The sequence below is a fragment of the Trachurus japonicus genome, chromosome 3 (assembly GCF_045865225.1).
Source record: "Trachurus japonicus isolate A0001 chromosome 3, Traja_1.0".
Lineage (NCBI taxonomy): Eukaryota > Metazoa > Chordata > Actinopteri > Carangiformes > Carangidae > Trachurus > Trachurus japonicus.
In genome coordinates this window covers 6,544,817-6,569,457 of record NC_140909.1, presented here as the reverse complement: position 1 = coordinate 6,569,457, position 24,641 = coordinate 6,544,817, and the positions used below count along the sequence as shown (strand labels likewise).

The 24,641-nt window shown below is 41.2% G+C and overlaps 2 protein-coding genes across 7 annotated transcripts; one reads left to right on the top strand and one right to left on the bottom strand.

The window, feature by feature from the left end:
• Window positions 1–318: 318 nt before the first annotated feature.
• On the bottom strand, window positions 319–14,800 carry slc9d1 (solute carrier family 9 member D1). Of its 2 annotated transcripts, none has more exons than XM_085805856.1 (15): window positions 14,491–14,800; window positions 12,819–12,952; window positions 11,564–11,865; window positions 9,501–9,668; window positions 8,544–8,723; window positions 7,519–7,719; window positions 7,253–7,381; window positions 6,505–6,597; window positions 5,601–5,787; window positions 5,129–5,246; window positions 4,796–4,991; window positions 3,707–3,857; window positions 3,492–3,571; window positions 2,726–2,875; window positions 319–1,687 (listed from the first exon to the last, which is right to left on the bottom strand). In XM_085805856.1, the coding sequence occupies exons 3-15, from the start codon at window positions 11,819–11,821 to the stop codon at window positions 1,574–1,576; spliced, it is 2,025 nt and encodes a 674-aa protein (XP_085661982.1). In that variant the 5' UTR covers window positions 11,822–11,865; window positions 12,819–12,952; window positions 14,491–14,800; the 3' UTR covers window positions 319–1,573. The 2 variants fall into 2 exon arrangements, with proteins under 2 accessions (XP_085661982.1, XP_085661991.1); XM_085805865.1 differs by having other exon boundaries at window positions 417–1,687; window positions 12,819–12,949; window positions 14,491–14,790.
• Window positions 14,684–24,257, top strand: dcun1d2b (DCN1, defective in cullin neddylation 1, domain containing 2b). Of its 5 annotated transcripts, none has more exons than XM_085805893.1 (7): window positions 14,684–14,872; window positions 17,494–17,710; window positions 18,400–18,568; window positions 20,474–20,604; window positions 20,704–20,786; window positions 21,845–21,941; window positions 22,756–24,257. In XM_085805893.1, the coding sequence occupies exons 2-7, from the start codon at window positions 17,536–17,538 to the stop codon at window positions 22,833–22,835; spliced, it is 735 nt and encodes a 244-aa protein (XP_085662019.1). In that variant the 5' UTR covers window positions 14,684–14,872; window positions 17,494–17,535; the 3' UTR covers window positions 22,836–24,257. The 5 variants fall into 5 exon arrangements, with proteins under 5 accessions (XP_085662019.1, XP_085662003.1, XP_085662035.1 ...); XM_085805877.1 differs by lacking the exon at window positions 14,684–14,872 and adding an exon at window positions 15,931–16,051; XM_085805909.1 differs by lacking the exon at window positions 14,684–14,872 and adding an exon at window positions 16,447–16,526.
• Window positions 24,258–24,641: the final 384 nt, after the last annotated feature.

The following is a 24,641-nucleotide window of genomic DNA, read 5'->3' as shown; positions in this document are numbered from 1 at the left end:
CAGACCGGTAAAATAAGAGCAAAATAACCTATAAGTAATGAGAACTCTTATTGTTTCTCTTTATTTTAGTGCAAATAAGTACATTATTAAGATGTTTACATTAAATGAACTGTCCTTTTACAAAACATGTTATGAACAACCTGAAATTTCACAAGAAAAACACATGCAATTTCAACAGTATTATGCCTCTTCTGTCTTTAATGTAATTTTCACATATGGCAAATTCATCCTGCGGGCCGGATTGGACCCTCTGGTGGGCCAGTTTTGGCCCACGGGCCGCATGTTTGACATCCCTGGTTTAGACGAAGCTTCATTGACTCTTAAGTCTTGGTTGATCACATGATCACAGTTGTTCTGAAGAGGAAGTAGATTCACACCGAGAAGAGAGTAAATATAAAACCAGGTAAATTCTTCTTCATGGAATTATTTTTAATAAATAAAAGAAATAATTCAGTTTTAAGTAAAAATACATGAACACTTTGACGGAAACAGTTTTTCTTTGTGCCAACGAACAACGTCGTGATCAACAACAACACACAAATGTAAACTCAGAAGGTAAAACACACAGTGACACGTGGCTCTTAGACACATTTACATTGCACATGATGACTTATAAGACGTTCACAGCGTGAGAGTTCACGCTCCTCAAAGTGTTTCTGTGTCGAACAGGCACGTTGAGTTTGACATTCAGTGGTGACGAGTGCAGGATTTCTCTTCAGATGTAAAGTCTCATGAGTTATTTTCAACGGCCACGGTGTTTGAAATGTAATGTACGGAGAATAGTTGTAGATTTTATATAAGACGAGAATGTGTCATCACACACAGTAGTACAATGATCAGTATAGAGTACACATACCATATATTGAATACAGCAGCTAAGAGAGTTTGCCCCTCAGTCAGAAGTCAAATATACCTAAATTTAAAAAGCTAATAGTCCCATGATTGATGTGATGTCCAATACAGGAAATATGGAGGTCAGTTAAATGATGTGGAAGTGCTTTCCTATTAAAAAGAAAGACATAATATGCACTTAAAGATTAGACAGAGTAGAGTCGAGACCCCAGATTTGGTCCATGTGATTACGACGAGGAAAACTTGAGGCTCAAAGTTCAGATGAACCAGCGTCATCATGAAAAAATACAGAAACAGTGACGAGGGAGACTTTGTTTTTGTTTTTTTGTTCTGTTCATGAACACGTCGAAGAGAAAGAGAGAGTTTCAGTCTTTTGTGTTTCCCATCAGAGTCACAGATTCCCGTCCCGTCTTCATGATTGTTGACTGAAGAGTGAAAGAGTTCAGTAACATAACGTTTAACTCTTTCAGTGTGTGTTCCACAGTCTTTATGCAGTGAGGGGTCTGGATATGTGGCACTGCTCCAGGTACACGTTTGGAGAAAACGTCCGTTATTGAAATGTAGCAGGTGGACGAGGAGAAACATTTGGTCCAACAGACCACGTCACGTTGTGTGTGTCTGTGTGTGTAAACATGAGAGAGTTTCTGAAAACTTAACTCCTGCTCCATCGTGTGAAAGAGTCTGTGCAGACAGGAACCTCTGGGCCGCGGAGTCGCTCTGGTCAGGGGACGGTTTTGTGTTCGGCCCGAGGAACCCACCGGTGTGTGGTGACTCTCCACAGAACCGGCGCCAGCAGCAGACTGAGGGTGGTGACGCTGAGGACCAGCAGGTACACCTGAGGACAGACAGGACATCGTTAGTGGCTCATATTCACAAACCAATTAACTGAACACAAACTACTAAGTGAAATACTGTATATTGCGTCTGTTTTGACTAACAGTGTTGTGTTTTTGTTAAATGTTATATTTTATACAAAATAATAATGCAAATTTGAAACAACAGACTTTTTTCACTGTGACAGTACGGTAGTTTAAAGCCCCTCTGAGGAACTTTCATGTTTTGCCGGAATGAAGACTGCATTTCCCATGAGCTCTAGCGCGTATTGTCATAAAGACGCTTATCTGGCTCGCGCGCCAAGGCTCCAGACTAACTTTTTTGTGAGCAGTTTTAGGCAAATTTCTTTGGAAATGTATTTAAAATCCCTAAGAAAAGCCTCTATCTGGACAGCCGAGTACCGGAACAGGCTGACTTTATAGCCCAGGATGGGTGCTCAATGTGGGTGAGAGAGGAGAGTCAGGTTTCTTTTTCTCTCCATCTTGGTCTTCTGTCAAATTGCTGTGCGCGTAGTTGGTTGCAGTAAATCGCTCTGTCTTTCCGAGGAAATGCTGGGCGAGTCGACCACTAAATAATAATATCAAAATAACTACAAAGATAAAACAATATATTTCTCGAAAATTGACACATAAACAAGTAAAAGTATGGGTAATGTAGTTTCATCCACATTAATATGAGACTCTTTTATAACCAAAAGTAACCTTCACTGGGTATCTTTAAAAGGTAAATTAGGGCACAGCAGCTAGGGGTTGCATCAACTCTCTCTTCACTTGATTGTGAGGCATAAAAATGTCAAAAAAGAACTTAAAAAGCACAATTTTCACAATTTGACATTTTAAAAACTGAATAATTAATGAATTAATTGAACAAACAATTGACAGAATAAAGGAAATTCAAAAACAGCGCTTTTCAAAACCCAGGTCACAAAGTGCATCACACAAGACGGATAATTGAAAAGAAAAAAATAAAAGACACCAACTGGACCAGAATAAATAAAACATGTATGAAAATGAACTGGATCAAACACCGTGTCACCGACCTCTCTAGAGATGATCCCAGCTCGACGTGCACGGCTGCCCAACACGAAGGAGAACTCGCTGACCTGCGCGAGGCCGGCGGAGACGATCCACCGTATGTGTCGGGAACCTGGAGGCAAGATGGCCGACAGCACCAGAACGGCCATGATGAACTGGGACGAGACGAGGAGCAAAGACACGGATGAGTGAGTTAAAGGCCCCATGGCATGAAAAATGTGATTGTGGTTATTTTTTGGTGCTTGGGGAGGTCTCTGGGCCACGTATATAGATGATATAGACGTATAAACTGCCCCATGTATCAAACTGGTCATAAACGGAGAAACACACACCGCCCATTTGTAGGAACTGTCTCTTTAAGACGAGTAGATAGCACTTCCTCCTTTCTGTGATGTCACACACAAGGTAACTCCGCCCACCGTGACCAGTTGTTTTTTTTCAATTTTTATGAATGCAGCTTAGGTTTCAGTTACTTGCCTGTGATTGGCCCGACCACACGCCACTCAAAAACAGTCAGCCAATCAGAGGAGAGGTTCTCATTCTCTCTTCTGATTGGCCAAATGACCTGTGGCTGCTAGAGCTCCAGAAAGAGGCAACGGAAAGGGGCAGTAGAAACGATATGAAGCAGATCACAGGTACTCAAAACCAATGATATGTCTTGTTAGGGATACCAGCAGGTAAATAAACCCAGAGAAAAGTGCACAGCATGGGCCTTTAAAGGTGAACTGTCTGGAGGAGAGAAAAAGAGCAAAAGAGAGAAAAGTGCAGCACCTTCATGATGACGAGCGACAGCGTGAGCACCAGCAGGATGGTGAGTTCATACAGCACGAACGTCGGGAACACGTGGAGACCTGCAGCGCCACAGAAACCACACACACACACACACACACACACACACACACACACACACACACGATGAACCGATAAAGCTTCAGAGAGCAACATGACGACAGAACTGAGATTGGTTGCGTCACGTGGGATCTGACCAATAGAGGCGAAGAAGATGATGGCGAGGAAATCTCTGATTGGCTCGATGCATCCCATGACCTCTGTGGTGACCATGTGACCCTGCGTGGACAGCAGAGCTCCGGCCAGGAAGCAGCCCAGCTCCATAGAAACATCCAGAAACTCTGTCACCTGGTTTTCACGCCAGGAAGAGGAAAACATCAACCGTCAGCTTCGTCAGCGATAAAAAACAACAACAACAACAACAACTGAGGTTTGGTGGTGAAACAGAAACATCTGAACATCTTCTCTCCTCTGAAATGCTTCCTGCACTTCAGACCAAAATGCTTTTCAAAGGGGTTGTTGTTAAGTTTTTAAACTACTGTTTTCGTATTTTTAAATATTTATTGTCAAGTTTTTTTTTATTGTCAAATTTTTAAGGGATAGTTCAACATTTTGGCCATTTGGCCCATTGCCATAATCCCTATAGTCATAGCAGTAGGTTCGTTACCTTTAATTGTCGGCGCAAGCTATTTTTAGAACGGAGGAGCAGAGCCGCGAGCTGCTCAGAGCTACGCTACGGAGGCTCATTATGGGATTTCTTGGTTTCCCTCATCAAACTCATCAAATACACAATCCAACAACTCCACAACGCTCTGGTGGACAAGTTGTGACCTGCACATTCACCACACTATGAGATAATAACACAACGTTACCAGACAGAGTTGTTTTAGAGGGAAATTCATGCAAAACCACTGATGCGCGTTCCTGTTGGGGGCAGTTTTTCAGCAAGCAGTCTCTGTATTTACCTCTAAAACAACTCTGCCTGGTAACGTTGTGTTATTATCTCATAGCGTGGTGAATGTGCAGCTCACAACTTGTCCACCAGAGAGTTTTGGAGTTGTTGCATTGTGTATTTGATGAGTTTGATGAGGGAAACCAAGAAATCCCATGAGCCTCCGTAGCGTAGCTCTGAGCAGCTCGCGGCTCTGCTCCGCTGTTCTAAAAATAGCTTGCACCGACAATTAAAGGTAACAAACCTACTCCTAAAACTATCCCTTTAAATTCTGCACTTTTTCAGTGGGCCCTTCTGCTATAAATCAAATCAAAAAGAAAAGAAAAGAGCAAACCGTCAGCATGAAGAAGACAAACGCCGCCATCCCCAGGACCAGGATCTCCTTGTTGCCTTTGCTCTCGGCGTGAAGCTTCTTGTAGTACGGACCAATCAGGAACGACTTCAGCAACAGACAAAGCAGCAGCACGGCAGCCAGAGACGCCAGGACCTGGGCCAGCAGACGCAGCACACGGAGACTTCCAAACAGGAAGCTGCGGCGCACAGAGGGAACAATGGATTTACATGAGTGTGTTTATGTTTATGTGTGTGTGTGTGTGTGTGTGTGTGTGTGTGTGTGTGTGTGTGTGTGTGTGTGTGTGTGGACAGGAGAATAAAACAGCTGACCGACCTGTCCAAGTCTCCGCTCTGCGCCTGGATCAGAGTCGGCATGACGGCGATGAAGAGGCCGAGCTGAACGTCCTGCATCACCAACATCCCAAGAAGAACGCTGCTGTAGTCCAGGTCACCTGTTGTGACACACACACACACACACACACACACACACACACACACACACACACACTTCTTAAATATCAATAAAAATCAATAACAATCAGTTGTGTGTGTTCCTAACAGACAGTCAAGTCAAGTCAAGTCAAGTCACAATTAATTTATGAAGCACATTTAAAACAACCTCAGTCGACCAAAGTGCTGTACAATTGCAAAAGCACAACACAGTTAATCACAAACACTACAACAAACAATTAAAACAACACAAGGGATAGTAGTCAATTTAAAACAAATCTAGATTAAAAAGAAAGAATAAAAAGAGAGTAAAAAGAGAGAGAGAGGGAAAGAAAGAGAGAGTCATTGTGACCTACCGTCTTTGTCTCCCCTGATTCCTCCTGCCAGGAAGCGGGACACCAGCGGCGTGCTGGACAGGGACAGACAGGTGGAGATGAAGACGGTCTGGGTCGGTCGGATACGTAAGACTTGACCCCACAACAAACCGGCCCCGATCATCAACAGGCTCAGGTAGCACGACCCCTGAACTGACGTCTTCCATACCTACACACACACACACACATGTAGTTATCAACCCACTTTATATTCACATAACTAAGCAGCTTCACTTCATTAACGTTTGAATTTGAATTTGAATTTATTTATTCAGGATAGCCCCTTGTGATGAATCATCTGATTTTCGAGGGGTTCCCCACGCAAAATGATACAATGTCAAGTAAAGAAAAAAAAGAAATACAGTGAAACACATTACAGGACTTGTGCATACACACAGACACACACTCACACAAACACAGACAAGGCTCTCCTAGCCCCAGCTAATCCACAAACAGCCAGATATCTATTTAGTAGTCAATTTAGTGATATCCGAGCTTACAAATGGGAAAAAAATAAAATAAATAACTGAACAAAATGAGAGAGTCACAAAAAAAATTAGTTATACAAAAAAAACAGCAAAACTAAGATATTGAATGAGAAATAAGAATAAGACAAAAAGAACAGGGAGTTTGCAAATGGATTAGAAGTGATGCTTTGAAGCCATAAAGAGGAGTAATAGAGCTAAGCTGGCATGGGAGATCAGTTCCAATCAGACGGAGCTTTGAACCGAAACGTTTCACTTTGTAAAATCAGACTTTCTACATCCTGACTCCTTATATGAAACTGATCTTGAGTATAAGCTGCTCACTTCATATCTACAGTCTCACAATGACTTGGATATTATTGTACACTTTTAATTCTTGAATCAAATCCCTCTGGTTTTACCTTTCGGAGGCGCTCAGGAGAAAACTCCAGCCCCACCACAAAGAGAGTGAAGAACACACCGAGCTCCCCGAGCGTCTCCACCTGCACCATGGACTGTAACACACACAGAGACACCGATGTTAACAACATTAAAAATAGACTAAGTGACTTTATTGTCCATCTCAGTGAAGATTTGTCTTTGGCATCGCCCTCAAAGTACAATAAAGAACACATACACTGCAAAAACTCAAAATCTTTCCAAGAATATTTGTCTTATTTCATGTCAAAATGTCTCATTTCTAGTCTAAACTAATCTCTTTCCACTTAAAATAAGATCCATCGCCTAAAAATGAACTTGTTTTTAGATCATTTTCACTTGTTTCAAACTAATTTTCACTTGAAATAAGTAGAAAAATCTGCCAGTGAAAGCAAGTTTTTTGTGCTTGTAATAAGAAAGAAAAACTTGCTCTACTATCAGATTTTTCTACTTATTTCAAGTGAAAATATGCTTGAAAGAAGTAAAAAGTGTCTAAAAAACAAGCTACTTTTTATATGATGAGTCTTATTTTAAGTAGAATGAGATTAGTTTTGACTAGAAACGACATTTTGACTAGAAATAAGACAAATATTCTTGGTGAGATTTTGAGTTTTTGCAGTGTACAATCTAGAAACAAAACATCACCCGGTCAAAAGCAATTGTTGCGAACACAGACTGGTTTAAAGCTACAGTAGCACACACACATGCACACACACACAGACAAACACACACCTTGATGCTGTTGAGACCGGACGGACCGAGCAGAACTCCACAAACGATGTATCCAAACATCGGAGGGAGACCGACTAGAGTGCAAATCCAGCCACAGGGTAGAGACAACATCACCACCGACACCAGGTCCTGCACCAACACACAGCAATAAAAAGAACTGAGGAAAGTCTGATGGAAACAACTAAACAATCTGCTGCTCTGACTTTTATTAGTATCAAATTAAATGAATCGAGAATTTCTGCTGCTCTGAAACGGGGGTAACGGACCTTGATGAAGTGGTGGTCTGCTCTGGGCATGGTGGAGTCTCGTGGTTTGGTCAGGACGTACTGGTTGTTCTGGGAGTCGATGAGCATGCTCAGTCCCAGGTCGTCCTCCACCTCCTTCTGTCTGGATTTATTCTTCCTCTTCCCTCCGTTCTCCTCGTCTTCCTCCACCCTCAACACCGCCTCGACGTTCACTCCCTTCATCTGCACAACAAAACACACAGTGGGAGGAGGCACCTTAAACAGGGTCTCTGCAGGTTTCACCAGCTCAAATTTAAGACTTTTTAAGACCTTTTTAAGACCAATATGGATGAAATTTAAGACGTACAAAAGAAATGCGGAGTCACAAAATTAGAAATTGATTGCAATATATAAGTTGCGTGTTAGGCTTGTAGTACTGTTTGTAGTTGGAAATACATTCAATAAAGCACAATGAAGTGTCGCAGGAGCATTTTATTGAGCATTTATTGGGCTCTACCATAACATTTTTCCCAAGGAGCACGCCTAAAGTGAACTATTTGGGGGCACAAAAAGAAATTGGGGAGTGAAATTAAAAATGTTTATGTAACACATTATTTATTTAATTCACTGGCAACCAACAGACGGATGGCTTTAAGCCTTGAATGATGTTAAGGGTCAAACGTGACCCATTTTTACATTGGAGAACAGTAAAAACACCAACACTTCACCTTTGGCCTGAAATGTGATGACTTCTAATGTGACCCAGAAGAGACAAACATGGAAATATTTCAACTTCTTTAATCAACAGACACGAGCCACAACCTGTTCTGTATTATGACCAACACAATATTTGACACATGAAGTAAATAAATTGGCCTTTGGTCACCCCTATATATTATGGTATTAAATAATGCTTGAATAAATGTGAACTACATCTTTTTATTTAACTAGGCTAGTTAAATCACAGTAGCATACTGATTTGTTGAACTTACAGGCTTGTGTGATGCTGCATAAATGCTGTTTCTGAAATATATGCGGGACGTCACTTCTAAATGTTGTTTGCTCACCTGTTTGTTGTTGTCAAAGGCGTGCTCCTCGATCTCCTCCTCTAACCGGTCTGCTGCCTTCCTGACGTCCTCCAGGATTTCATCCAGCATGGACAGAGTCTTATTCTGGGCTAGAGCGCTCTTCACAGCCTCCTGCTGGTGTTTCTCAGCCGCCACCAGCTCCACGTACTCCTGCTCCTCCTGAAGAGGGACAACGTTACACATGAGCAGGTGGATAAACAGACATTTTAACATCAGTTAACAGGAAACACACGATGAACACACTCTGAGGACATGAAGCATAAAATCATACATGATAGTACTCTGCTAGTGTGTGAGTACAAATAGTTTTATCATACAATGAATAATTTGAACATAAAGTTTTGCAGAATGAAACAATCATGTCTAGAGTTGCAGCTATTATTAAATTATTTGATCGACAAATAATTAATCACTTATTAGAGTTGTTTAATCAAGTTAAAATCAATGCCCTAACCCTAATAATTAGTTTTAGACTAGAGGTGTCAACTCATTTTCGTTCCGAGGCCACATACAGTGCAATTTGATGTCTATAACATAATAACATATCATAACATAATGAGAACTCAAAAATTTCCCCTTTGTTTTAGTGCAAAGAAGTACAAGTAGGTTACTTTACCGTTAATGAACTATCCTTTTAACAAAACATTATGAATAATCTGATATTTCATGACAAAAATATTTGTAATTTCAACAATATTATGCCTCTTCTGTCTTTTATGCAATTGTCCAATTTCACACTTGGTAAATTCATACCGTGGGCCGGATTGGACCCTTTGGCGTGACATTTTTGGAGTTGTCATAACGGGCATTTTTAATACTTCTGTGAGATAGATTTGGTCATGAATTACGTAAAAAAAAAAAAACTTTACAAATTTCTAGATGCAGCCCAAAGAGAGTTGATTTCCTGCTCTCTGACTGAGTATCTGCTGCCCTCACCTTTATGGCTGCCTCCCTGAGCGCCTCCAGTCTCTGCCTGCTGCTCTCCTTCATGTTCACCACGTCCTTGTAGTCTCCCTGCAGCGCCCTCTGCAGGCTGTGCACCGCCTGGAAAACCAGGTGCTCGCTCTCATTCAGCTCCTTCTGGAAAACCTCCAGGGTGTGAACCTGAGTGCAGATAGAGACAGCGGTCAGTCGGTGGGCTGTCAAGTATCTGACGAAGCCGCCGTATGAAAAACTAAACACATCAGGATGAAACAAGATAAAATACATAATTATTTAAATCACTAATCAGGCAAAAAACACTTTATTGTTCCAGGTTCTTCACTGCAATAATCTGTTTCTTATTGGAAATGTTTTTAGGCTGTTGGTCAATCTGAAAACATTACAAGAGACAGATTGTGAAAATGTGAAAAGCATTGAAACACTATTTCCTGGTATTTTGCATGATGACAATAATGGTAGTGTCTAACCAGGACATCTCCTGTGTACATGTGAAAACTGAACCGTGAGTATGAAATATGAACTTGTATTTGAGGTGAGCTTTTGTGCAAACAGAAATGTGTCAATACAGAGTCATCGGCCCATGTGACACACTAAATTCACTACCTGAGTGATTTGCTAGAAACATACACAGTCATTAACACAACACTAAGTTCTGCCCCTCGCTCTTTACACTCCAACATTCAAGTGGCCCAATTCTGATTGTTTCCTCTCAAGTGGCACAGATTGGATCTGTAACATGAACATGTAAACAGGGAAAAAAACCCACATGAAATCGGATATTGTCAGATCGAATTCAGGCCCCCGTTATATGTAGAAATAAATCAGATACAAATCGGATATCTGTTAATAAATCTGTAGTCTAAACAGATTGGATCTTCCTGGCAATGCGTGTCGTACATTATCATTATCAATAATAATAATATTAATTCCTGTGCCCACACGTTTTGCTGAACCTCTGTAGCCTGTGATTCACACGTGGGGCTGACCTGGACTACGTGGCCAGCTGTGGCCAGCTGTGGTTACTGTCACAGGAATTACATCTTCGTGGTGTCCGCGCGTCTGTTTTTTTTCCTCACTAGTTCTTGTTTTCATATAACATTCATTTATATGCGGATCGAGGGCAAGCGAGGGAGTGTGAGAGAGAGAGAAACACCAGATTTCACGTTGGCCTACCGGCAAAAACTGAAGCAAGCCGATTAAAAATAAAGAGAGGAAAAACAAATAATGTACACATACTGTATGTGTCGGAGAAGTTTTATCCCGTCCTCACTACGGACGGAGGATCGGACGGTGGCACAACTGTCACTGTCAGCTGCTCATCAACAGGTTCGCTCCACACAGCCACTTCACTAACTTTATTTTTGTAAGGACAGACTAGATGTTCAATTTGTAAGAAGGGGCGTGTTGGATATAAACTCTGAGCACCAGACTCACCTTCGTTTATACCGGTAATTATTATGGATTTATAACATGACCTAATAAATCTCCCATCTTTAAAAAAGTTCACCAGCTCATTTCCTCTTCAGCTTCAGGTTGTTTCACCAAGCAAAGCAGGTGTAAATGCAGATATGAGATTCCATGAGTTCCATGTTTTGTTTGAATGTTTTGTTTGAATGCAAGAACACATGTATTGTATATCTAAGAGAAAATACCTCCCTAAATACTATGTTTGTTGCCCATCTTAAACTAATTTTGTTATTACAGTCTGATAAAAGAAAAGTTATTTATAAACTAGGTGCTTTTCTGAAATGTGTTCTTCCTCTGTTTAAGTGATTTTGCTCTGTCCTGGTCAGAGATGTATGTACAAAGTATGTACAGCCCCACTGCCTCTTGCTATGTCTGATTATTTGTACTGTTTTATTGTTTGTGCTCCATACCACTTGCGTGGTCGTGAGAAATAAATAAAGTAAAGTAAAGTAAAGTAAAGATATGGGTCACTTCTGGTAGAACATGTAAATAGACAGTCAAAAAAATCAGATAGAGGCAACAAATCAGAACTGGGCAACAAGGCATCAAGGCCTATCAGCCTATCTGGTGTTTTCCCCTCAGTCTGGTACCTGGAAGTGTCTCTCTGGCTCTGAAAGGGCCCGGTCTCGTCCAACAGCATCGGCGGCGGCGGCCAGCTTCTTGACGACCACATTCTTCTGGCGCAGGAGACCCACCAGCCGTTTGCAGTTGCCTGCCACCCAGCTGTGGCCCTGCGTGGCCCCCCGGCCCCGGTACAGCTTGATGGCATGCTGGGCCACCTGGTCCTTCTGCAGCGCGGCGAGGGCCCCCGCCAGGCCGAGGCACAGCAGCCAACACACAACCTGCATCCAAACCGCTACTTCTGTCCTCACCAGCGCGTGGAGAACAAGATCTGGGAGCAGGAAAAGAAAGAGAGAGAAAGAGCAGGAGAAGCCACACACTGTTGGACTGTGTAGTATATATACACCACCATGCATTAAACATTCAACAGCTTTCCTGTGTGATCTGGATGGACTTCAATATACAAAGCAGGACAAACACCTTTTGAGTGTGTTGTTAGTGAATGTAAAAAGGCTTTGACCAGAAAATGGTTTAAGAAAGACAAACCAACAATAAATGAGTGGATTGATGTAATTTATAATATACTGTATATGTTATGAGAAAATTACATTCATTGATTGAAGAGAACTGGTCAAAATGGCTACGTGTCAACTACAATACCTGATTTCATATGGCAAAGATAAGGTCAAACCCTTTAATAGGAAATGTTTTTCCCTATTTTGAAGCAGCATCTTTATATTTTTATGTATGATGTGCTTATTTTGACTCTGCTGCTGTTTTTCTCCCCTTGTCATGTTATGTTACGTTTATGTTGGATGTTTTGTGCCCAGTTGGCACATATGTGCATGAAAACGAATAAAATACAAAAAATACACCATCTACTCCTTCTTGATTCATGTTTGTGAAACTAGAGCACTCAGCTTTATATTACTTGAGTGTGAAATAATAAGCGTGGGACAGTGTGCGATCTCAAGAGGTGGTTTCATCTTTGTGGTGGGTGTGGAGCAGCTTAAACAACAGCTGTGTACGCACGCACACCTGTGGCCTGTCCTGCTGTTTACCATGCATTGCTAATGGCACTTGTGGAGCAGGTCACATTCCTGTGGTGTTTGCTATTCTGCCTATACTACTCCTTAATGTGACGCTGCATTTCTATCTGCGCTACGAATTCAAAAGTCTGAGGAGCGACTCCAGTTCCTCCACCCCTGGCACCGCGCGCCTGCTTCACACATTAATCATCTGCTGCACCAGAACAACGTCTGAATGCATCCGACCGGTCCGCACCTTTGTGAGCATGAGGCAAACGGAGCGACGTTAACTTTCCAAACTCCTCCTCTGTCCTTCTTCCTACAACTGGACTGCAGCCACTCTGCTACTGTTGCTGGAAATCAATGGCACCACTGTTCGGTGCTTGGCTGCTGAAAAGAACAAGCACACACACACATACACATACAGGCAGATATGACCTCAGTTACTTAGGTTTTAAAAGGTATTACACATATTTCAACCTTTTAGATTAGAGGGCAGACGCAATTAAACTAAATAACCAAAACTCTACAAGTCATTTAAACATTCTCCTTTTTCTTTTACTTCTTTTGACCTTGAACAGAGCGCTCGATGGCCACAGGACTGTTCAACCAAACATCTGCACCAGTGGCAGAGAGAGTATTCACATCATTTAGTATGAAATAAATGAACACCACACTATAAACTACTTAATTTTAAGTATTGCAACATAGATTTATTCAAATATCAGTTACAGCATCTAATGCCAAAATTAAAAGTGCCCAAGTGCCAGCTTCATGTTATTGATAGATTTATTTGTAAATTGTATCATGTAGTTGGTTGGGTAGAGCTTCATTAACTGTTAGGTGAGTTAATCTATGACATTAACTGATGACCTGATCATAGCACACCTAATTCTGTTAAAAACTTACATTGAAAAAGTGTAATTGATTAAAACATGCAGTAAAATTGATAGATTAATTGATAATAACTTTGATAAGTGATTAACGGCTCAATTAAAAACATCACTCATTCGATGACTCTAGATTACGACGACTGATAAAACATCTAATTTACATCTCATTTAATTTACATTATAATGGACCCTAGGAAATCACAATGCAGCTCTATCACTGTTCTGTGATGGTTTATAGACTTGATTAAGCAATGAAAATTAGAGGGATTGGTCAAAAACAATCAGTTGATTAATCAATAAGTTGACCAAGAAATGATATCGGTCATAATACAATCATTTTAGTATTCCAGAAACAAATGTCAAAGACTTTTTGATATGAGTTTTTCCTATATCAGGATTTGATACTTTTCCAACACATGTCAATATAACTGTTGCAAATGGATACCAACTGTCTTCGTAACAAAAAGACACATACTAACAAAACAGGACATACAGAGGTGTGTCTCTCTATTTTCTGGCATTTTGGGAGATAATAACTATTCTATAGGTGCAAAGTTACATTAGAAGGACAACAAACTAAAGTGTGTCCAAGCAAATTGAGAATACATAATATTATTGAATGACCCCATCACTAAACCTACGGATGGTGTCATGGGTAGGCTGTACAGTGTGGGAATAAAGGTTTAATTATACAAACTGTCACAACATTACTATGTACTATCTATCGTACTGACGGAAATTAGCTTGGACACACTTTATAATTAAGTACAGTAACTCTGCAGCACTGGTCTGCACTAAGGTTTAGACTGGTTGTCATGTCTGGTTACCTAAAGCAGGTAGTTACAAGTACATGACAGCAGAGTAACATCCCAAAAAACCTGAGCACAGACTGACTCACACACACAGGACAAACCCGGAAATAATTCACATGTTCAGTGATTCCCAAACACACACACACACATACACGAAAAACATGATCATATCCAAAGATAATAAACAAAAAGGGAATCAAAATAATAAAGGCTGTGAAAGTACCTGTGAAACATGTGAACTGCCCTCGCTCTCCACGACCGAAGAAGAGGCACAGGAAGACGGGAACAATCATGTTGTTGTGCCGCAGCAGCTCCGGCTTCGGCTCCAGCTCCAGCTCCAGCAGCTCCTCCACTGACACCGACACCGACACCCCCCCTTCTCCTCCTCCTCCTCCCCCCCTGCTGCTGCCACATAGCTCAAGTCGATGCAGGCGTTTACCCGGCGGTGGTTCACTCACTGGGCGACTAAACTTCTCTGCTGTTTACTCCACGGACTAACAGCCGTTAACGGTGACCGTGCTAGTGCTAGCAAGCTAGGTAGCTAACTTATTATAAACTGGAGGCTAACGTTCTGATTCCAACGTTACCAAGGTTACGACGCCCAGGTAAGAAGAACGAGCAACCGGTGTCGGTAAAAAAACCAAACATATCCAACAAACTGGACGTCATTCACACGGTTTGTGTGTATAAAGTTCAAACTGTGTGAGTTTTTTTTTTAGCTGAAAGTAAAGCTGTCACACACACACAGTCACACACTCATACACAGTCACGCTAACGTTAGCAAAAGAAACACAACAGCGTCGTCGTGTTACGTTGTCAGTTGAAATGGAACGTTAACACAAACCGCCTCTAAAATGATGCAACTGTTTGGTTTGTTTCCTTGTTGTTGTTGTTGTTTGTTTTTGTTTGTTTTTTCTTCCTTCTGGCCATAATCGCGTCCATTTAATTTGAGATCCATTAATCTTCAGATTTAACTTCCTAAACATGTTTTTTTTTTCATCCTGCTTTATTGACAACAACACAGGAGAGTAGACACAGGGATGAATACAATCAAGAAAGTGTAGGATATGATATTAAAATACACAATACAATCATAAACACGCCAGAGGTGGTTAAAGGTGACAAACAAGACAAAGAGAGAAAGAGAGAGACAGAAAAAAAACTTATTTAGTGAATATTCTGTAAAGCTTACACAGATCATATGTTTTAACAGCTCCTTTATTTACTTCCTAAACATGTTTATCAGATTTGATATGGGAGTTGTAGTTTTTTTAGACGCTATGATTGTTTTTTTTATTCGCTTGAGCGTTCTGTATTTGACAGTTGTTCTCGGTTTATTTTCATTTAAACACATCAAAAGTGTTGGTTAACGTTACAAAGTTCATTTTTTTAAGTGACAAAAACGCTATTTAAACTTGCTGAACACTAAAGTTTTCTCACTCCGGACCCTTTACTTATCGTTTGTGTTGCTGCAAAGTTATATTGGACCATTTTGATTCGGCGTAAGTTAAGTATGGTTCATTTGGAGACATGTTAATATTAATAGAGTTAAGTACTTTCCCGAATCAGTTGTTTATTTACGTTTAAAGCTGTTAAGCTAAGTAAATCCTCGACACACAGCGTGGCCCTGTTTGAGTTTTGAGTGCAGTTCAGTCCCCCCCCACCCGGAAAAACTACAATTCCCTTGAACGCAGCGGCACGCCGTACAGTAGCGCAGTGCTTCCGCGCATGCGCACCACGGGTAATTGGATATCAAGTTGGGCAAAACAGCGGGTGATAAAATGGTAGGTAAGATTAAAAAAATGAGAAACCGGGACAGTTCTTTAGCCCCGTTAAACGAGTCTAAAAACCGGAACCGGGTTGTCATTTAAAAAAAAAAAAAAAAAAGGAGGAGAAGGAGGTGGAGGAGCAGCAACATAACATAACATAACATGGGGGGATCGGAGTGTCGCATTGTCAGGGTGATGTGTGTGTGTCGGGACTGTGAGTGAGTGAGATGGAAGGTCAGTTGTTGGTATTTTGAGAGAGAGAGAGCCGGGCACTTGCAGCACGTACCTTTCCCTTTTTGGTAGCTGGTCTACGCTGCTGCTGCTGCTGCTGCTGCTCCGGGTCAGGAGGAGGAGGAGGAGGAGGAGGAGGGAGCTGCCTGCCTGCCTGCCTGCAGCCTGCCTCACTCCCTCCCTCCCTCCCTTCTCATTCCCAGGAAAACTGGGTCGCCAAACACTGGCCTGTCACCGTTTATTGCTGTTTGATGATCGGGTGGGTCAGTCAGTGTCTACTCTGCAGCTCTGCTAAAGAAGACGTGCAATCTTCTCGGTGACGGTCCAGATTACAGTGACACACGACGCGGTGATTTTTTTTTTATTTATGCCTTATTATTAGCGGAACCACACTAATATATCTTTATGCTGTTGCACGTAAGGTATGACTCTTTACTTTTTGCACGTGGCATTGAAGTATAGTCTTATCTATATGCATTTTTTGGTACAGATGAATTACAGACAAGTGCTTCAACACTGCACTCTGATACAAATGCTCCAAAAGTTGTGACTGTTTGTGTGCAGCCTCAGCAGCTCCACATGCCTGTCTGGTTGGTTCCCATTCACCCATGACCTGGACATGGGACAAAGCAGGAACTTGTTTTATGGCATCAGAACCTGACAGGTCCTTGAAGGCCTCATGGTTGTCTATTTGACTTTTTGCAAATGAGTTAAGTAATATTCACCAGTAAGAGTAATGAAAAGTAAGTTTCTTTACTGTATGGGGGCTCTGTGTGAAAGTTTACCTCCAATACTTTTAATATTATTCTTAAATGCAGGGAAAAGGAGGTACCGGTAGTCGCACACACTTGTGATTCATTGTTCTTTCTCATTCTGTGGAGACGGCAAAACTGTTGCCCCAAGAGTCTTTTTCTAGATTCTTTTGTATTGATTTTATTGTGGCTTTGCTGTTTTGTCTCTTCCTCTCTGTTACCTTAGTGTCTGTTGTGTCTTTAAATGTCAAGCACATATTTGCCCGTTTCATGACAATAAAGATTTACTTACTTACTGTAAATGATGCATTTTCTCTAAGCAACCAAACCTGGCACAAGTCGTACTCTTGTGTAGGAATTCTGTTTTTGTGTGTGTGGGGCTCACAGCTGTTTCTGTCCGGACAGGTAACCACCCCCCCAACCCTGTATTTACCTGTGTGCCTTCCTTCCTTCCTTCTCTCTCTCGCTCTGCAGCACAAGTTGAAGTCGTCGCAGAAGGACAAGGTTCGGCAGTTCATGTCCTTCACTCAGGCCGGGGAGAGGACAGCCGTGTACTGCCTGACGCAGAATGACTGGAAACTAGAGGTGGCCACAGACAACTACTTCCAGAACCCAGACCTCTACTACAAAGAATCCATGAAAACCTCGGTGGATCGCAAGAAGCTGGAGCAGCTCTACAACAGATACAAAGGCAAGTGTTATTCAAAACTTAAAAGAAAAGTTCACCCAAAAATCAAATTCCACTCATTATCTACTCACCCTCATGTGGACTAAGAAGAAGGGCTGGGAGAAGTTTCAGAGTTATCCGTGGCTTCTCTGAGTTACCTGGGGGTCTCGGCGTAGCAGTGCATGTCCATATAACGGTTGCAAATGGATACCAACTGTCTTCGTAACAAAAAGACACACCAAAAAACATCCAAATACCTCCATGCTGCTCGTATGTAATGTCCGTCTTGTATTGAAGCCCCGAAATGCAAAATTGTTCCGAAAAAAATTAAATAAGTCTATATTTCAAGCTTGTTTGTAACGGCAGCTCCTCTTCCTGGTCGAGATTTGGACGGACCAGGAAGAGGAACAATTTCGCATTTCAGGGCTTCAATACAAGACGGACATTACATACGAGCAGCATGGAGGTGTTTGGATGTTTTTTGGTGTGTGTCTTTTTGTTACGAAGACAGTTGGTATCCATTTGCAACCGTTATATGGACATGCACTGCTACGCCGAGACCCCCTGTAACTCAGAGAAGCCACGGACGACCCTGAAACTTCTCCCAGCCCTTCTTAGTCGACATGAGGGTGAGTAGATAATGAGAAGAAATGTCAATTTTGAGTGAATTATTCTACCGTTACATTGTTTTGCTCGCTCCTTCCCCGCTGCAGACCCCCAGGATGAGAACAAGATCGGCATCGATGGGATCCAGCAGTTCTGCGACGACCTGACGTTGGACCCGGCGAGCATGAGCATACTGGTGGTGGCCTGGAAGTTCAGGGCGGCGACGCAGTGCGAGTTCAGCAGGAAGGAGTTCCTGGACGGCATGTCGGAGCTGGGGTGAGTGACGCCGCCACCGACGCTGACTGACACCTGCAGCTAAGCAGTCAGAGAGAGAGCAGAGCTGCTGCTGCTGCATCCTGGGAAACAAAAACACGACTGTTGACGAGGGTAAAGAGAAAGTAGAGATGGACACAAATATTTTAGGAGGTGATCATACTGCATTCATTCTTTGAAGTGCTGTATTGATGTTTTATCAATAGTTAAAGCAGAAGTAAGCGATATTTTTGTGTTAATGTAAGTCTTAAATAGTTGTATCTTCCGACAGCAATCACTTCTATAGAGTGTTTGGACTGAAACACGGGTCTGTCAGTCACTCTGCTCTGCTCTGAGCCGAGGAGAAAACTTTTCTCGTATCCTACAAGTTTTATCCAATGAGGAGAGAGAACGGCATGAAGGGCTGTGTGTGCAGCCAAGGGACGCCGTGAATGTGGCGACGTAGGGACGAGGACGTTATGGTGCGTTCAAGGCAACTCGTGTTTTTCCGACCTGTGAAGTCGTACCAGTTTGATCTGGTACGAGTTCACGGGTCAGAAGTTACGAGTGGCCGTTATAGTGACTTTCACCGGTAAAACAGGTCGGAGAAACACGAGTGGGTTGCCTGGAACGCTACAAAGTCGTAAGTCGTGACTTGAAGCTGTAATTTACGGTTTCAAAAGCCTGCCTGGAATGCAGCATTAGCCAAAACGACCGGATCGCTTACTTCTGCTTTAACATGACAACAGTGGTTTTGTGCTGTATTTATTTCTCCAACCAGGGCCTAAAGGGATACTTCACCCAAAATTATTAATTCACCAATTTTCTACTCACCGTCATGCCAAGGAAGGGTTTGGAGAACTTTCGGGGTCATCAAAACGCTTTTGGAGTTCCAGATACCTCCATACTGCTCGTCCTACTGACCCAAGTGTCCTGAAGCCGAAAAAAAATAATTTGATCTCTGCTTTTAGCCTTGTTGTAGCAGTAGTTGACTCCGAAAGTTTTCCGAACCCTTCCCTGGCATGACGGTGAGAAGAAAATTGGTGATTTATTGATTTTGGGTGAAGTATCCCTTTAAGACTAACTTGTTTTACTAGGAGCACAGTGGCCCATAACGTAAAGTTTTAGGAACACAAACAGAAAATTCAAGGGCACAAATCAACTTGTGAAGCAAATATTCACATTCAGATTGTTTGAGTGTTAAAAAAAACAAAAACAAACAGCAAATTTACTGGTTGTGGTTGCACATGCGCAAGTAGATAAAAAATGTACTTGCACCGTCACAAATTTTTGGGGCAAAATGCCTCCATTTAGGGGCAGTCAGGAGCCCCGCCAACCGATGGAGATTCTTCTGCTCAGATTGCACAAATAAGTGTAATTATAAAGTATAATGTTTGATACATGTCTATATATAGGATATTATACTGTTCTGATCCTTCCTGTAGTACAGATTGAAGCAGATTTTAATTTCTCCAGTATTTACTATGGTGTCTGATGTTACAGGAACTGTCAAATACAAATGTCGGTCCAGCTGTTCTGAGTCTGAATGTGTAAAAAATAATCTGTATTTGTGGATTTGAAACTGTGTGTTCTTTATACTCTTTACACTAGAGCTTTTTCTACAAATAGACTTTTGGGGGAAAAAATCTCAGTACATCTACCTTGCTTATAGTTTCCCATTATATCACAATATATCCTATTGTCATCCTCCTTCAGGATATGTATCATATCCACATATTCTTGCTAAGTACCTGTTTATTAATGTGTGTTGATACGTTAGAAAGCAGCTGTTAGGGGTTTTGTGTTTAACAGTATACAACTATTATATACTGAAACTGGTCATTTTCTATGTGCAGTTCGCTGCCGGCCACAGTAGCAGGATGTTGGAAGTCTGATTTCACTTCTGTTTGTCCTCGATGTCTCGTGCAGCTGTGACAGTCCTGAAAAACTCAAGGCGATCCTTCCCAGACTGGAGCAGGAGCTGAAAGACACGGGGAAGTTCAAAGACTTCTACCAGTTCACCTTTAACTTCGCCAAGAACCCCGGACAGAAAGGTTTAGGTAAAGTCCAAGAGACGAACGCGTTGGACAGACTTTTGGTTTCTGAAGCTGAAGGTTCACCTGTGTGCTAATCGATAAACTCCTTTCTTACTTCCCCAGACCTAGATATGGCCGTGGCCTACTGGAATCTAGTTCTCACCGGTCGCTTCAAGTTCTTGGATCTCTGGAACCGGTTTCTGCTGGTGAGTGTGGAAACATCTGTTACAGCTGCAATCGAGCCCAGTTCCAGGGTATCCGCGGGGTCTTGAAAAGTATTTAAAAGTGATAAATCAATTTTGGGAAAATTAAGACCCTTAAAGGTGTACAGAAATGGCCGTTTGTCCCGTTTGTCGCGCCGAGTTGTCACGAGCTGCAACACGAGTTTACCCGAGTAAGGAAAATGAATTTGATTGGTCGTTATCGAGCGGGCGGGATATTCAAAGTTTGGGGCGAGCCCGAGCTCCGTGTGTGTGTCTCAGACGTTTGAATGACGGATTACGGATCCAATATCAGTGGCTAGTGAATCGTGTACAGGCTGACGTATAATCCGTGCGCCTGCATTATCCAATACGAAAAAAAAAACTACACTAAAATACACTCTTTCATCACGGATTTACTCAAAAATAGAATTTTGCACAAAGTTTGGCCTACATCGTCTGATAGATGAGTTATTACACTAATTTTATGACCCAGAGTGGGCTCAAATTCAATTTTCTTTTCTGTACACCTTTAAAAAGTATTAAAAAGTCTTTTCACGACTTTATAAAGTCTTCAATTTTGAAGGTATTTTTTCTGAATTAGCTGTCCAAGAAGTTTGAGTCCTAAAAAATATTGTGAACATTGTTTTGGTTTTTTGAGAGTGGAGCAATGTTTTTTTTATTTTTTATTATAAACTTTGCCTTTTATTTATTATCCTAGCCTATTTTGAATACTGTTGTATCATAGTGGTCTATAGTCTTTATCACAAACTAAAACTGTTAAGTTAAAAGTACAGCTTGAAGTGGCGGTGAGGTATTGAAAAATATTGAGAAGGTCTTGAAAAAGTCTTAAAAAGGTATTAGAATTAACTTCAAGATTCCTGTATAAACCCTGAGTTCTCTTGTTATTACTGTGGGATGTGTAGCACAAAGAGTTTGTTTTATTCACCTCAACAACTATACAATCACAGCGTCAATAACGATTAAAAGTCTTAAGTTAATACGTTCACTAAGTTAATTTATATTATCACGTTCCTCTCTTCCTGTTACTGTGCTGCGTTCAGGAGCATCACAAGCGGTCGATTCCCAAGGACACGTGGAACCTCCTCTTGGACTTTGGCAACATGATCGCAGACGACATGTCCAACTACGACGAGGAAGGTGAGCTCAGGAGGAAGATGATCAATGACGTCATTAAAACACAAACTGATCAATCAGATCGACCCTGATTGTGTCAGATAAGTCAAAGATCTCTAATATCAGCGTCACTCGTTCACTCAGCTGGATTTAATCGTATCTCATATAACTGAGGAAACACCAGAGTAAGTGGATGTAATCAAAGTAAATGATCTGATCTATTCAAACTGTCGTGGAGCAACAGTGACTTCACTTTCTCCTGCAGTCACATAAACAAATGCGTCATTTTCAGTGGAGATAACAGAGAAGCTGCTCCATCTCATTCAAATGGAAAGATGCTGGAGCAAAGATAATGCAGCAGTCGTTTTCTACTGCTTTATCTGCTCTTTGTTGTAAAGACAGAACTAAAACATAGTTAAATACTTTTCATTAATCATTAATCATAATATAAATAAAGTGTCAGGCCTCTTTGAAGGAAATTATCGGTCATTATCTATGGCGTTTTTTGTATTATGACATTATTTTTCAACCCAGAAAGCATGAAAACAAGTCTAATCACAGTTAATTTGTTGCAAGATGAGAAAATAACATATAAACCGACTTGTTCGTCGTTTTTTTTTTCCCTGTTTATATCTAATTTGATCTCTTCTGAAATCAAAACAACACATAAACAAAAGAGTTTTGCTGGAAGCAGCTTCACAGCCAGTAAAAAGTAGCAGACTCACTGTTTTCTCACAGCACAGTGAATGATTTACGATGTGGAAACTGAACTGATGATGAATTAATTAATTCACTGTATTAGACTGAACTAATAACTTGTTTATTCGTCTGTTCTCAGGGGCGTGGCCTGTCCTCATAGACGACTTTGTGGAGTTTGCCCGGCCAATCGTGACGGGAAGTAAACGCAACATGACATAGTGTTTGTCTGGCCTCATTCAGCGGATGGAGTTTGTGTTTCTTCCAATTATCTTTCCTTTTTCTTTTTCTTCTTCTTCTTTTTTTTTTTTTTAATTAGAATTTTTTAAAGAAATGAGCCAAAAAGACGACTTCTCAATAAGCCCGTTCGCAGCTTGTTGTTCAAGTTCTTCTTCCAACTGCATTCGATGCCTTGGTTGGGCAGTGACCTGGAAACTCAGCTCAAAGAGGAGAAATCAACAGGAGAGAGATGATGATGATTTTTCTTTTGTTTTCTTGTTTTTTTTGTTTTTTGCTGGCAAGGACAGACTTTGTCATTTGCAATATGAAAATAATGGGTACTCCCCCCCCGCCCCCTCCTCCCCTCCTCCCCGAAAACTCGTGGGCAAATCACCAATGGGTGCGGCTTTGAACTGCTGCTGTGGACTTGGCTCACTAACCTGCACCCTTGGCTTCGATGAGGAGCGAGAGCGAGTTTTTCAGCACACACAGAGGATTTAAATTATAGATGCAGTAGGATGTGGCCTCTGTCGATTGAAATCTGCATGTTTTTCTTCAGCCGGGTACGGAGGAAGAGGAGGAGGAGGAAAAACAAAACAAAAAGTGATCTACATTATTTTCACTTTGATTGCGAATGTGTAGCTCTCTAACAATCACTGAGAGCGGAGGAAAAGCGTGCTTGCCTGTTATTGTATGTTTGTCTGAGAGTGTGTGTGTGTGTGTGTGTGTGTGTGTGGGTGTGTTGGTGTGTGTGTGTTGGTGGGTGGTTGGGGGTTAAACATAATTGCCTCTTTTACAATACAATGCTAAATATTTTCATTTTGGTTTTATTAATAATATAAGAAGCGAAAGCGACAAGTGAGAAAGTTCAAATCCACTTTTTTTTTTTTTGTACCGAGTCGGGGTCGGACGGAGCAGCATGAGCTCAGCACCAGCACAACAGGAGTAAAATAAACTGTGCTCGTACAAATGAGAGTAGGTTTGATTTAAAAAAAAACAAGAACAAAAAACAAACGTGTATCTGAAAGAAAACAAGTGGCGACATTTTACAATCCTGATGAGATCTTAACATAAGGAGCGTTCACAGTAGGATCCTCAGTTTAGAAAAATGAAATGCTGTTGTGTTACATTTGTTAGTTTGAGTTTCTTTAGCTTTGCAGTGTGTGAGCTGCTGTACACAAAGAGAAACTGACTGGCACATTGACTGTTTTTTATTATCCAGGTGACGATGATAATGATGATGATGATTTGCCAACTCTGCAAAACTGCACTGATTTACACTTTTGCTGTTGTTTTAGGACTTTGTTTTATTTTATTTTATTTTATTGTATTGTATTGTATTGTTATCAGGTAGCACTGTATACAGCTACAGAGCTACTGGGTTTACACGACAGTAGATTTCACCGACACACTAGACCTTTTAAAGAAGAAGAAAAAAACAAAAACGAACATCTACGTCCCAGCTAAGAGTATTTTAACTGTTTGTTTACACTGCTTCAGGTCTGCACTGCAAAAACTCAAAATCTTACCTAGAATATTTGTCTCATTTCAAGTCAAAAATGTCATTTCTAGTCAAAACAAATCTCATTCTACTTAAAATAAGACTCATCACATAAAAAGCAGCTTGTTTTTAGACACTTTTTACTTCTTTCAAGCATATTTTCACTTGAAATAAGTAGAAAAATCTGATAGTGGAGCAAGTTTTTCTCTCTTATTACAAGCACAAAAAACCTGCTTTCACTGGCAGATTTTTCTACTTATTTCAAGTGAAAATTTGTTTGAAACAAGTGAAAATTATCTAAAAACAAG

Excerpts from the sequence above, each read along its gene's own strand:
- slc9d1 (XM_085805856.1), bottom strand. The coding sequence starts at position 11,821 with ATGCAGGTTGTGTGTTGGCTGCTGTGCCTCGGCCTGGCGGGGGCCCTC. Across the intron at positions 7,720-8,543 it reads CCTTTGACAACAACAAACAG|ATGAAGGGAGTGAACGTCGA; the intron begins GTGAGCAAACAA and ends TTTGTTGTGCAG. Across the intron at positions 3,572-3,706 it reads CATCTTCTTCGCCTCTATTG|GTCTCCACGTGTTCCCGACG; the intron begins GTCAGATCCCAC and ends GTGGCGCTGCAG.
- dcun1d2b (XM_085805877.1), top strand. Across the intron at positions 20,605-20,703 it reads CCCCGGACAGAAAGGTTTAG|ACCTAGATATGGCCGTGGCC; the intron begins GTAAAGTCCAAG and ends TTACTTCCCCAG. Across the intron at positions 21,942-22,755 it reads GTCCAACTACGACGAGGAAG|GGGCGTGGCCTGTCCTCATA; the intron begins GTGAGCTCAGGA and ends GTCTGTTCTCAG.